A 14,049-nucleotide genomic window follows, 5' to 3' on the forward strand; every position below is an offset into this window, starting at 1 on the left:
AGAATGATGTGCTCCAATGACCAAGCAGCATGATTAACCCGTGTGCTTTTGTTTTTTTTTTTTAACTAACAGAACTGTAGTGGATCAGATACAAGTGGGTCTAGTCGAATATCACCAGTGACGTCGACGTCTCATATCACGACCAAGGTCACTGCCACAGCTAACATAAAGGTGGAAGTTCATACACCGTTAACCAGTAAGTACCTGTTCTAGCAATCTGATCAAAGTCTTATGCTAGAAGATAGCTGTGTGACTTTTGACTATTTGAGTGCCATTTTCCGAAAGCTATTACTTTACATTACTTAATAAATATCAGCCATTTTTTATAATATATTCCAAGAAAAATAAATATGAAAGAATCTCCATTATCATAAATTAAAAATGTTAGAACACGTCATTTTGACGCGTCACGTAAATCTAGTGTTAAGATCAATTTAAAATAAGAATATTTCAATTTACAAGATTTGAATTCTACATGTTCCCAATAGCATTGGAAATCTCAGTCGAATCAATTATGATCCCACTAAAATTGGGACCAATGGCGACATTCAATATAAACAATTGTACTTGGTAGACAGCGGCGCTCAAAGTGTTAATTGAAGCATTAAGGGAAACGTGACTCTTGGATATTATAATTTCTGTATGACTATTATTGTAGGTACAATGGACCGTAGTGAAAAATGCAGGCACACGACTTCCAGTAGCCGAAGGAGCTCGCGCTGCAGTGCGAACGTTAATGCTGGAGACTCTTCCGGTTCCAGTTCTGAACCGGATTCAGATTCTAACCAACATAAACACTAATGATAAGTACCGGCAAGACCGGCAGCTACTGCTCAAGTACCATGCAAAGCGGGAACATACAGAAGGCTGACTAGGATAGATTTATAGTTTTTTTCCTCTTCTCTTAAGTAACATAGCGAGGTGCAAGCACCCGGAGCGTGTAAGTACCGACTTTACTTTATTCAAGATAAGTTTGCTTCAGGTTCTAGGCTCAAACTTCACGTTCAAAAATAGTTTAACACTTTACCTATCGATGATGACCTAAACCCTTTTTGCTGGAAACCGTTTTCGCCCTTAAATATGGACATTATTCATTTGTATATTCACATAGGCATACAATAAATATAAATTTGCTTTCTGTTGTAGGAATTTATTAAAAATATTCAAATTTTAATTAGGCTAACTGTTAAAAAAATTTCAAAACAAGGTATCAACTCCAAAATCCAGAAATTTCATGTCGTATTGAATTTATTCAATACAAATAAATTCAGTAATGTGAATATTGTTTTAAATTATGGCATGATAATTTTTATTGGTGCTTCAAGATCGCCATTCGATGCCAAAGGGTTAATAGTCTTTCGAAAATCAAAGATAATAGTGATAAAACACATATCGCAATACATATCAATCGAAAACATACCCAATAATTTTTTTTATAATCTCTATTTAACAGAAAATTGAAAAGTCTATTAACTCCTTAAGAACGAACGCGTCATCACATTGAGGACGTCGATAAAAAATTAGTGCGCACTTTTTTCAGTGTTTTAAATCCTCAGAAAAGGGTTGAAGTTCTTCTAGTAGCTGAAGTGTTAAAGAAAAGTCACTGCCGACATTTCGCTAGGAAATGGCGAACTGATCTCGAATAGAGGACGAAGTGAACTATAGTTCCCTGCATAGCGATCAGAAAATCACAGGGTACTTTCACGTCGCTAACGGGATAACGTGCTTGTTCGAATTCAGAAACAAAAAGTATTATGACACGGAAAGATGTGTTTGACGCCCGCACACGGGACCGATGCGTGCAGGGTACGTTTCTACGTATAAATGTTCTGAAAGACACATTTATAATAGCGTGTATCATACATTCAATGCAGAGCATTGTTCGGCCGTCTTCTTTTCTGAATTGAATGTGTGAACATTTAGGGGTGGGGGTGGGGGGTTGCGATTTTATCGAATCGACACACGAGGGAGCGAGGGAGAGAGAGAGAGAACGTCAAAGAAGATGCTTTGCTGTGCTCTGTGGTATACGACAGTTTCCATGAAACTATAAGGATATTATTTAGCAAAATAGACAAATTTATCCCTTTTCTACAAACTGTTAATAAAACACGGCGAACAAAGACGATTATGGTGACCCGCACGAGACTCAAGCGACGATTTGTATAAATATTTTTACGGTAGTTAAGTATCTCTCGCGGAATCGCAACGGAACGTATAGAAGTATTAACATGTTTGTCGAGATGTTAAGTTTATCGAGAATTGCGCAACTTTATCGAGATGTTTTTCTTTTCTTGTCTTCAAGGAGATACGAAATTTTAACGTTGTTTGTATAATATGTGTGTGCACCGAGGTTTCCGCGTAATCGCGTTGTCATTTCAGCGAGCAAAATGCATTTATAGTCGGAGCGTGTAAGTATGCGTACCTTATTTTAGGTACTTGGGTGAGGTTGACAGAGAGAGATTACGTTTTGCGTAATTATCGTTGTGTAGGTGTATGAGTGTGTGTATGTATGTGCGAGTGAGAGAGACTTCTGATTTAGAAGCAAGCGGACTTCTCGCGATGTTTCTTCATCGCAAACAAACTACAATGTGGTACCTTTGAGAGAAAAAAAGAAAAAAGGATTAAGAAATTCGAACGACTACTATTTATTATTGTGCTAACAGTTAACATGCAGTGTGTATATGACTCGAGCGGATATCGAATCTGAAATCTATTTATTATTTATTTGTACGTCCTCACACTAATATTATGACTATTTAAAACGATACGTTTTGTACAATGCCCCTATCTCATACGATAATTTGTAAAAAAAATGGTATATACTTAATTATTTATGTCACACGCTATATAATATTTTTATATAAACTCGTTACTTAATTTAATAAAAAATAAGTCAATCCATCGGACTCGTACCTCTAATGTAAAAAGGTGTAATATATTATCGGACGGTTAATATCTGCAAGGTATATTTCGATGAAACGAATGTCGCGGACAATCTTTATGTACAATAAGAGAAGTATTTTTATGCGAAGTCAACTTGTAAACATAACGGATGCAGAGAAGGTATTTAATAAAAACAGATGCTCTATAATAAGTGTAGAATTATTTTGTGCATAGGGGACAGATTTATAAACGAAACGAAATAGTCAAATGTACCTCCAATTGTATATCTAAAATCTGAATTCATGCAATTGCAACCATTTGATTACGGTATCTCGAAACAGAGTGCCAGTAATTACTTCCTAATCCCATGTTTCAACTGGAGGTGTAAAAATTAACTTACTATTATTTTTAGTAGTGTAGAAGCTAATTATTTTTATGTACTGAATATAGAAGCAATTAATTGTATGATTTATAATATTCATTTGTACATAAATATATCGACGATATTGAAACAATTCCAAGCACGTTTAATACCTCTTCTTCTCACCTAACTATATTTTGAGAAAAATATTTGGAAATGAATCGTCCAATCAATTGTCATTGTCATTAATTGCTCTTCTTGATAATTAATTTAATTTACTTTGTGCATATTCTACATTTTATGTTCAAAGTACATATTGGTGCGTGTGTAAAGTTCGTTATTTTATTGTAAATGCAACATTTTTGTGCAAACTGCTCATATGCAGTTACGAATAATTCTTTTCGCTCTGGCAGTAAAATACAATACGAATTATTTCAGAATTATTTATTCTGTTCATTCTATATCGTGAACTGCAGGCGTAACCTTGTGGCGAAAGGGTTAAGCTGGTAATCGAACAACATTTACAGCGACGAATCTCGTCGGTGCAGAAGGCCATTGAGGAGATTCTGGTCGGTGCAGAAGGCCACTGGAGGAGATTCTCGTCGGTAAGAAGGCAAATCATCACGGAACCATATTGATGATCATGAAATATTACATTCTCTACCGAACGTATCCAAGTTAAGAACAACTCGATTTCAAGCGAACCAGAACTCTGTTTATCCCCGGTAGCACGGACTAGAACCCAGTTTACTCCGTTAGTCTACGCTAATATTCACACTAACATTTGTTCATAAGCTCGGAGAAAATTGTCTGGATTTTGTGATTGCAAAATAAAATATATGACATGTAAAGTATAGGAAGAAATGTGTTGATAGATTTTTAATAAAGAAGTAACCTCATTACGTTTCGGATCTAATTGATATATTATATTTCTTTCATATATACAAAAACATATGTCTGATTGCATGTCCACTGCGTGCTTAATCCCGCATCTTTACATCGTATTGCAAACCAGTAATATTAAACGCTATGTAACGGAAGGTATAATACACGTAATAAACTCAAAGCGAATTAGTAGAATCGTTTGCTTAATGAATAATCATTCTTCGTTGAGGTAACACGATTATCCGCAATCGTTTCACGACATTTCATTCAAGACTGTCCCGCTTGATTAGTAAAATGTCGTTGCGCTCGACTAATCACCGTAATACAGAGACGGGCATAATTTTCCTCCAATATCAGCTACGAAAAATTATATTTAAATGGCACTCTCGAAGCTTTGTAGAAATTGCAAATATCTATTAAAATATACATTATTTATACAGGGCGTGGCCGGACGAGTGGCACAACCGAGCAGGGGATGAAAAAAAGGAATAACATTTTTTCGTTTGACGCTTCGTTTTCGAGAAAATCGAGTTTAGAAGTTCCGCCAGGTTCGAGTGCTTTAGTATATGCACAAAGTAGAATTGGTTGATCATGGTCAGACGCGTCAGACGATTTCTATGCAATAGCACGTGTATTCGCTGCATTTTCAAACTCGATTCTCTCGAAAACGAAGTGTCAAACAAAAAAATGTTATTCCTTTATTTTGACTTATTTTTTACATGTTGTACCACCCGTCCGGCCACACCCTGTGTAATTATTATTAGACTGCAGCTCGATGCATTTGCTTCATATTTGATCTGTCAAAGCTCAGCTTTTTATATTCTTTGGAACATGACGAAATTCTTATATAGAAAATAGAAAATTAGTTTCTCGGCTTCGTTTCGATTGCTCGCGAGAACTGATATTCGCATACAAAGTGGGAGGGAGTTTTTCCTGCCAAACTGTTGCAGTATTTAATTTTCCGCGTGAATCACTTACAATCGTAGTTGCTCTCATGGCAACGTAACGAGTAACGACCAATCGAGTAACCAGCACGTACGACAAACGCAAGACAAAACAGACCACAACGTTAATTGACAGCGTTCACACACTCTCGACTTCTCGGGAACGCTGAACGGCTTTATTGGCCGCAAATGCGCAAATAATTAATTGGACTGCGGTGCTTTGCGCAAATACGGGTAATTTCAGACCGATTTACAAAGGTTTGCTTCGGAAATGACATTCGTAAAATTCTATCATGTTCCGGGTAAAACGAGAACTCTGCCAAAATTTTACTGTGATGCGCGTTACGTAATCATAAAATCGTGAAATTCACGGTGAAAAGCTCAATAGAGATGCTCAACAATTAAATATTGCTGGAACCAAGCTATCTGTCTATTTTTTCACCTTTTTCGAGACTCTTTATATTTTTAATCGGAACCGTTATCTAGAAATGTTAAAGCTTATTTAAAAGAAAGCATTATTTCGTATCAAAGATAATACATCTGGATCGAACAAGAAATCGAAGTTTTTTTAAAAAATTTTTTACCATTATTTGATAATCTTAATATTGATTAAAATTCGCGCAATTATTTGTGGACGAAATATTATCTCCTACTACACAATTAGAATGTCTGGATCAACAAAAAGCTGCGCTTGTTCTTCATATTTTGACACTTTCTACATTGATAAAAATTTGTACACTGTCTTACAAATGATACTGCTTGTTTTTTTTTTCATTTTTTGATTAATTTTTCATAATTTTCATCTATGTCGGTGACAAAGCCCGTCTCTGTTGAAAACACACTCGCACAGGTGAGCAACGTTTTAAATGAAACTGTTTCGTTTGCGATTCCGACATGGAACGAAACGTTTTGCGTCTACAGCGAAGAATTCTTCTTCTTCGTCTTGTTACGAAGAAGACTTCTTCGTAAAACCAGGCGGTAGTTCTCGATTAATTTGTACGGAGATACCTTGTCGAGCACACGGTACTTGGAAGCGCCGGAAACCGCAGCTGTAATTCGAGCGCCACGACGATGGTTCTCTTCCGTTTCCTCCTCGTGTCCACGCGAATGGAAGACAGTTCGCACCGCCATTAATTAAGGAACGAAACACGCGCAGTTACCTCGCCGCGTTACCATAATTAACTCCGCAATGGCGCACTCCTTCGTTCCCGAGACAATTTCTTGCGCACTACTCTCTCGCAAACTAAGCGAATAGATGCATCTTTTTTTGAACACTGAGATTTTGCAGCCTTGAGAGAATCAGAAAGTTAAAAATATTTCCACAAACTCCGCAAGGCTTTTTGCACGTTCTTGGCGTATGGTAGTTTGCAAAATAGTGCGCCATTGTTCGGGGTGAAAAAAATTGATTGTACATCGTTTTGCAGTCGTCGCAGCGAAATGTTTCAATCGTAGTTTCTCGATATGGATGCTAAGGTGTACGTGTTCCAATTACTAGTTCAATTCTCTTCAATTTGAGTTGTTCAATTGCGACAATCGCATTTGAAAATTTGGAAGCTGTAAATTAAGGCAAACGGGGAACTATGATCAAACGCGACGTAATCTGAACTGAGAACAATAGACGGTGAATCATTGTGCAAATATAGATTTCTTCTTGTTTGTTGGAAACAAGGGTTCATATTCTCCTCGCTAAATAAACACTTTTATTAATCATTTGAAGCAGCTAGTAGTGAAAGAGGAACACCACTAAATCATTTTCAATTGTTTCGTACTCAAAAAGTAAACGCCACTTTTCTTGCGAATTCGAAAATACATGAGAAACTCTACAGAATTTCTAGAGTTTCGTGTTGGATAAATAAAGAGCTACTTTTATTTGCGTATTCGTGAACACTATAGATGGATCAACATCCGCAGTCTACTAACAAGGAGCTGACTTTCTATCTGAGATTGCTACAGACTTGGATTCTGGATTTGCCTGGCTACGTATTCGATGCATAATCCGTTTCGGAAAAATAAATTTCTTCTGGTTTTGAGGCCTGTTAGGGTTTCTTCAAATGATAACGAATGTGTTTCGTGCACATTCACCGCGAACAACTTCAGTGTTTATCTTTACCGTAGAATTGATCCATTATCTGAAGCAATCGAGGTTCAGCTGCTATAAGAGACTTTCCATTTACTTTGAGCGACGCGTTGCTGTTTGAGTAGTGTGGTTTGCCAGGACTATCGAGTCCGATTGGGAACTCGAACAGGTGGTTGTCATCTCTGGCAAGATTTCCCACTTGCCAAGGATTACCCTTTATCCGCAAGGATCTCGTTCTACTATATCTCGGCACCGATTCGTGTGTGATTCGTCTTTCACTATACATATACATTTGCATACACGCATTCAGAGTTTCGACAACTGAAAGGTAAAGACAGTTTCATCGACGTCAGAATGCCTCAGAAAATTGTCTGCACTCGAGCTTTGGAGACCTCAAAATATATTTTTTAATCCTTAACCTCTAGTTACTCGCACTTCACTTTGATTACTCATATTGATTAGTAGACTGCGGATCTTTATGCAAAATAAAAATGTTTTGCATTGCTTGTGAGAAACAGGAATAACATAAAAATTCATTTTAATCACTTAACGACTTTGTTACATTAAAAGCAACATTACAACATTCTTGAATTTTTTAAATCTTTTACTGCTTTATATTTCGCCCAACCAATTTCTTCATAAATGCATAAGGATTCGCAGTCTATTGATTACAAACGAATCAGCTTTTATCTCATCCAAAAAGAAAGGCGTACCATTCATACTTGTTAGACTCGTTAAAATACGGCAGAGGTTAAAGGGGTTGACTTGTTTCATTTGTTAAAATTAACATTAGAGATTCTGACTCTCTAATTTGGTAATTATCAAAACGAAAATTACGCTTTGTATGTTAGAGGGGTTATTGAGAAGGCGGTCGATAGTGTATAAATATTTTCTGAGACGTTCTAACAATCGTTCACGCACACGTATACACACAGGTGAGCGCAGAAAGGAGAGCTCGCATTGAAAAAATACCGCGGACGTACGAGAAAAATAATTTTCATTTTTCACGGGACAATCTATCTATGAACTTATGTATAAAAGTAGTTTTAATTGGCATTGAGTGGTTGGAAGGACCGTCGAACACGGTCCGGAAATGTTATACTTCACGGATCTGGACTAGCGAACTGTTAAGACTATATCTCCGAGTGTTACAAAACAAAAGAGTATTCTGTGGGTGATCGAATTGTTACAAATAAGACAAAAAAATTGTAATTATTATATTTTATGGCTTCGATATTCGCAAAGTGTACATTTTCTTTCGTTCTTCATACGCAGTTACATAATTTGACTGTCTTCTGGTAGAAATCCAAATATATTATCCCATAGAAAATGCATGGGATAAAGAGCTGCATTAAATATAATGACTAGAGTGCAGATCTTTATGGAAACTCAAAATTGAAGACACAGCAGCTGAATAAAAATCGTTTGCATTAATTGCAAGACATTCGAGGCAAATATAACTTTCTCTCTTTCAATATTTGAAACAGTTGAACAATTCTCTCAATTTTCCTACTGTTTGAAATTTCCGCGCGTCATTAAAAATACAATATGTTTCCTAATTAAAAAAAGCTGTCTTTACAAGCGTATGTTTCATTCAAAAAGTTTCACAATGAAACTTCAGAAGAGTGGTAATTCGAAGATGTTCACAACGATGCACATAAAATCGGCACTACATTTTCAACAATTTTACCACCCACAGTGATCACAATAAAAACTATCCTAATGACCAGCTACGAATCAAGGACTGGCGACGCCCAGAGGATCGACTGTCGAAATTGTTTGGTCCTTACGTTCCCTCTACTGTACAGTATCCTTAAACAATCTAGTCTCTCCCAACACAGAATCTTCTCATAACACGATCAAGACTTTGGTAAACAATCGCTCGCAACATCGATCACTTAATATATTACACTAAATTATCTACATCTTCCGCGCTAAAATATGCGGTACACGGCGCTCCTAAAAAAATGTCGCAACCAATTTCGCGAACAGTTCTTTCGTAAATTTCGCTCGGAAACTGAATACCGAATAATTCTGCGACTAGCAAAGATGTTGGAGAGAAGAACGAAATGCGGGCAACGCGACCGAGAAGATTCGTTGACTGTGCAAAAAAGTCGGTGTGACGCCACTCGAAGGCGAAGTTCCGTGGGAAACAGAAAATGGATAGCTACGCTATTATGTTAGTGAACTTTGTTCGCCTGCGAGTCGTCGACGGTAATCAGGTACACGAACGTTAATACAGTTTGCATTTCCTTAGCCTAGGGAAACTTGCTACATTTCCCTAGCATTTTTTGGGAAACTCTCTCGTGGAACTCGCTTGGCACAGTTTTCCGACGCGAAAGTCCTCGTATATCTACCTCGAAGATGCAACCGACATATATGCGACCCTGGAATGCAAACCGTGTTGCAGTGCACAACTTCCTGAATAAGCAATCTCTTGCTATTTGCCTTTGAGCTTCTCGGTGCATACATGCCCTTACGGCGATTATAGCACCCGTCAAGCTACACTACTGTGCAGAAGAAAGAGTATAATTACAGTATAATTACTAGATATAATGACAAACAATATCTTTATGTAGAAATTGTACAATGATTTATCGCATTTAAAGTATTAGATAATCCGCAATAACACAAATTCTCAGAACTATTCAATTAAACAGCGGAATCCTTTTTTAACCGACTTCGAAAAAGGAGGAGGTTACTTTTTTAGCTTTTTTTCTATGTCTGTTCACCGATTACGCCGAGATGGATGGACCAATCGGAACGAAACCGTTTGCATTTTGTAGGGTATGTCTCCCGATTGGTCGCTCGAAAACAAATTTTGTATTTTTTCATTCTTCGCGATTTTTATTGCAAGTAACCAATAAGACCGAAAAACCATCCTACGGTGTTCTACAAATTCTGTTCGGTCCACTAAAAAGTGTGAAATAAAAAAAAATTAAACCGACTTCGAAAAAACGCACTAAAAAAATGCACTGAAAAGTATGAAATAATTTCCATTTAATTTATTCGAATACATACGAACTCAAATACAATACAATCTTTTCGGAGGCGGCGCAAAATTGAAATTGTCGACACTGGAAATTACGAAAATCCTCAAATTCTTCTACATGCTTTCACATATTGATGTATCTTCTCTTCCCACCTACTGATTTCCAAGTCCATCATATTCCAATGAAATCATAATCAGCATCATCTGTCATTTGGAAAATTTTTAATTTTTGCGCCGCCTCCGAGAAGATTGTATTGTATTTAAGTTCGTGTGTGTTCAGATAAATTAAATGGAAATTATTTCATACTTTTCAGTGGGTTTTTTCGAAGTCGGTTTAATTTTTTTTTATAAAATTTTTTCCAAAACTTAGTGTGTTCTTACTTCATTTCTTACGCTTTTCTATTAAATATGGCCGGGTGCTTCTTTCTTTTGCACAGTAGTGTATGTCCACGCTGAAGTCACGGCGAGCAACTTGTTGCCGCCCCTTGTTGCCTTAATTTTCAAGTGAGAACTTCAACAACAATGAACGAGTCTAATCCGTCACGCTCCGAGGTGAAACGCTATAGAAGTTTTCACTTCGGTCGTGTGGTATTATGCGCACAGTGTTGGCCCGTTTGTTGTTTATCGAATAAAACATGTGGCGAAGTGGTAAAAAGTAGCTAGTACATGTCGTTTCAGCGTGGACAGAGAGCTTGAAGACGTCAGTTCCGAGACTCTCGAGGATAGAAAATTCCATTAGCTGGTTCATCTTCTTGGTATCTAGAGGCAAAGAACTTTTCAGAGTCGAACGGATGATCATTGGCCAGCTACAATAACAGAATATCTCCGATCGTCCAATGATCTCACTGAAGACACGTCGTACTATCACAGACCAGCATGAACGTGCGAATGGTTCCGAAAAATCCTTGCTCGCCGCGTTCCTCGTTCAGGCAGACTATTTCCAGCAAGCTCCGAGCTGTTATAAAAATACAGACGTGATTGCGTTCGACGAACTATACTGCGACCCTGGGGATCGTCAAATTCGATTATACACGTACGGATATACATAGAGTGGTCCGATAGTTGGATGCATGTATATCTCCTTCAGTTGCGGTGGTATAAAATAAGTGTTCTGTATGCTATGAATATGAATGAAGCATATGCCAACCAACTTCAACTTCGAGGAACGAATCGAGTCATGGTTATCATCGGACTGCGTTTTTTATGCATCTCTGAATCAACTCAATTCATCAACTGTTTATGGTCAGCATATAGTGAAGATCTCGTTAACACCGTAAACATAAAGATCCGCAGTCCAGCGATCATAAATAGTGAAAAATGTTCACAATCCAAGCATTAAAGCCGGAATGAGAAATATACATGACTAGACTGCGGATCTTTATGCAAAATAAAAATTGTCTGCATGAACTAAAAACCAAATTGAATGTTATTTCTTCCCTTAACGAATTTAATAGAGGAGAAATCATATATTGACAACTTCAATATTTAGAATTGTCCAACAATTTTGAATTTCATCTACTCAATTTTGCTATAAATCCATAAAGATCCGCAGTCGATAAATGACTTTCCACACATTGTACCATCTGAACCGAAGGAGACAGTCAGACTTCAACTCCTAGTGAAACCACCCTGTACATAAAACGCTCCCAAAACAGTTAAAACCCTAAAGACCTATACCCTAACTCCAACACCGCTGTCGCCCTTGATCTCCGACACGAATTCAAAAGTGGGCGTGCAAATCTCCGTCGGCGTGGGCGTGGCTAGAGGAGCCAGCCTCTTCTTCTTCAAGGTGTCCTTTAGGATATAGACGGTGCTAGGTCTAACTCGTGATCTGCTTCGAGGCAGTTGTAGAATCGTACAAGACGTAGTAGACAAGCACCTGTTGCGGAACACAGACTCCGTGGACCTGCTCTGTTGATAGGCGTCGTTTCTCTTCAGGTTCATGGTGGACGGGGTCTCGTAAGGTATAGAATCTCGTTCGGAATCCGGCGTGAGAATAGATTCCTCGTTCTCCTCGAAGGACGTGAAGAAGGACTCTCGCAGCGACGAGGTCAGTGGATCGGGACACATAAAGGGATCTAGGGAAGTTAGATCGTTGAGATCGCTGCCGCTGTTGCAGACCTGGAAGTTGTTCACCGAGTAGGAGGAGGGGAAGGTTTGGTGTTCTGTGACATTCGACAGGACCTCTTGACTCCTGGAGGATTCAGACCATTTTGAATCCGAAGGTCTTCTAGAGCTGAACCTTGTAGAGTCGTGCTCGGCGAAGATGGGCTCAGAGTTCTTGATCAGAGCTTCAAATAAGTCCATCGAAGGAAGTAAACCATTCATTGGTACCTCGTTCGGGGTGCCATTTTGGCTGCTACTGCCAGTAGGTCCACAGTCATCGCTGTAGTCCTCTATGTTCAGCAGAACCGAGGGGAACACTGGATCCGAGTGTCTTACTGGACTTCTCCTGTTTCCCAATGGAGATTTTGCTCGCTCTAAATTGATACAGGGGTTCGGTGTTTCAATGCTCTTTATAGTCTCCTCTTCTAAAGATGCTAGGGGAAGAGGATCTATTGGCGTCGGTGGTTCCGAGTGTATTGCCGGGACTGATTGAGGCTCTATCGCGTTGATCGACCCGGAATGTCGCAGGATCTCCATGTTCCTTCTAGCCTGCAGTATCCTAGCTGCTTGATCGATGCTGGGTTCTAAGCAGCGCATTGAGCTGTCAGAGTGAGTGTTGATTTTCACTCGGGGTCTGGAGAAGATTTGGAATCTTCTGTGGCTCTCCAGTTGACGGGACAGCATCACGTGCTTGGCCAGACCTCCATCACACTTGTTGTGGTTCAGATTCTGCACTGAATACCTGTGAACAAGTGGGATAAAGTATATTGTTAGCTGCGTAGTATTAGACCAGTAGGTGTCCTGCAATAAATTTCTATAAAAATTAGAGATCACGGTTTTGAACGTCTACCCACCTGTGAGTGTCCACAACATGGCCGCTAGCAGGAAGCCGTAAATTCACTTCAGACTGTCCAGTGGCAGCCTTGATGTTAGGGTCCGACATGGAGCACAAATTCGAGTTCCTCTTCTTAGTATTCATGGTGCCAAGAGCATCGTGAAAGTCCTTGGTGTGAACCATAGGACTATCAACACTGAGAACCGGATCCGACATCGTATTCATCTGCAAGGTTTTCTTGTTCGAGGTCCACTCGCTCTTCAGGTTCTGATAGGAGATGAACTTGAGCTCGGACGGTTTCGAGAAGTTCTTGCTGGTGAATCTCTTATGGTTCAGCCGTCTCAGGTGCCTGATCTTGTTGAACGTCGGGTCTAATAGATACTTGAGGTTCTTCACCTTATCTATGTTGTGGTTGGAATCGATCATGTGGTTTCTGTCGATTATGTACTTCAGATCGAGCATCTTCGTCAGATCGTGGATGTCCTCTTCAGCGACGTCAGCTTGCCTGCTACCGCAGGACGTTTGATCGAGATTTTGCTCCGGCGAGATGTCTGTGTGTCTTCCGGAGACGTTTAAACCTCTTCTGCTTGTATACAGACCGCCATTTTGCTTTGCCGTGAAACGATCTTCTACAGGATGTCTTCTTCCGTCGTGGCTGTTGTTCACTTCTGCTAGTTCCATGTGGGTGTCCGATCCTCTTCGAAGAGGAGAACAACCATACCTGCTGGGAGTCACGCCAAGTAGTGCAACTAGTTCTTTCGTGATCTTTCCAGCTGCTATTCTCATCTCCCCATGGTGGAACGCGTAGATCCACGGGTTTACTCCGCTGTGAGCCATTATGGGTAACCCTAACCATACCACTGCCCATTCCGATAAGATGTCCGTGCCGCAGAAAATGTCCAGCAGCATGCAGGTCTGCAAAGATACATTGATCTTCTTAGATAAATATTTAATAGTTCGAATTTT

At 39.1% G+C, this 14,049-nt stretch overlaps 2 protein-coding genes across 9 annotated transcripts in view; one reads left to right on the forward strand and one right to left on the reverse strand.

The window, feature by feature from the left end:
• Ptc (protein patched) overlaps positions 1-3,399 on the forward strand; it is a 44,570-nt gene extending 41,171 nt beyond the window's left edge. The window contains exons 10-11 of one of the 3 annotated variants that reach the window (XM_076433434.1): positions 73-196; positions 656-3,399. In XM_076433434.1, the coding sequence (XP_076289549.1) occupies positions 73-196; positions 656-801 (270 nt within the window). In that variant the 3' untranslated portion in view covers positions 802-3,399. The remainder of the gene's footprint in view (positions 1-72; positions 197-655) is intronic. The other 2 variants (XM_076433435.1, XM_076433436.1) reach the window with 2 other exon arrangements.
• Positions 3,400-11,533: 8,134 nt separating this feature from the next.
• Positions 11,534-14,049, reverse strand: part of LOC143213517 (uncharacterized) — a 108,594-nt gene continuing 106,078 nt past the window's right edge. For all 6 annotated transcript variants that reach the window (XM_076433442.1, XM_076433437.1, XM_076433440.1 and 3 more), the window contains 2 exons: positions 13,103-13,998; positions 11,534-12,990 (listed from right to left, as the gene is read on the reverse strand). In XM_076433442.1, coding sequence (XP_076289557.1) covers positions 11,814-12,990; positions 13,103-13,998 — 2,073 coding nt within the window. In that variant the 3' untranslated portion in view covers positions 11,534-11,813. The remainder of the gene's footprint in view (positions 12,991-13,102; positions 13,999-14,049) is intronic.

The sequence above is a fragment of the Lasioglossum baleicum genome, chromosome 11 (assembly GCF_051020765.1).
Source record: "Lasioglossum baleicum chromosome 11, iyLasBale1, whole genome shotgun sequence".
Lineage (NCBI taxonomy): Eukaryota > Metazoa > Arthropoda > Insecta > Hymenoptera > Halictidae > Lasioglossum > Lasioglossum baleicum.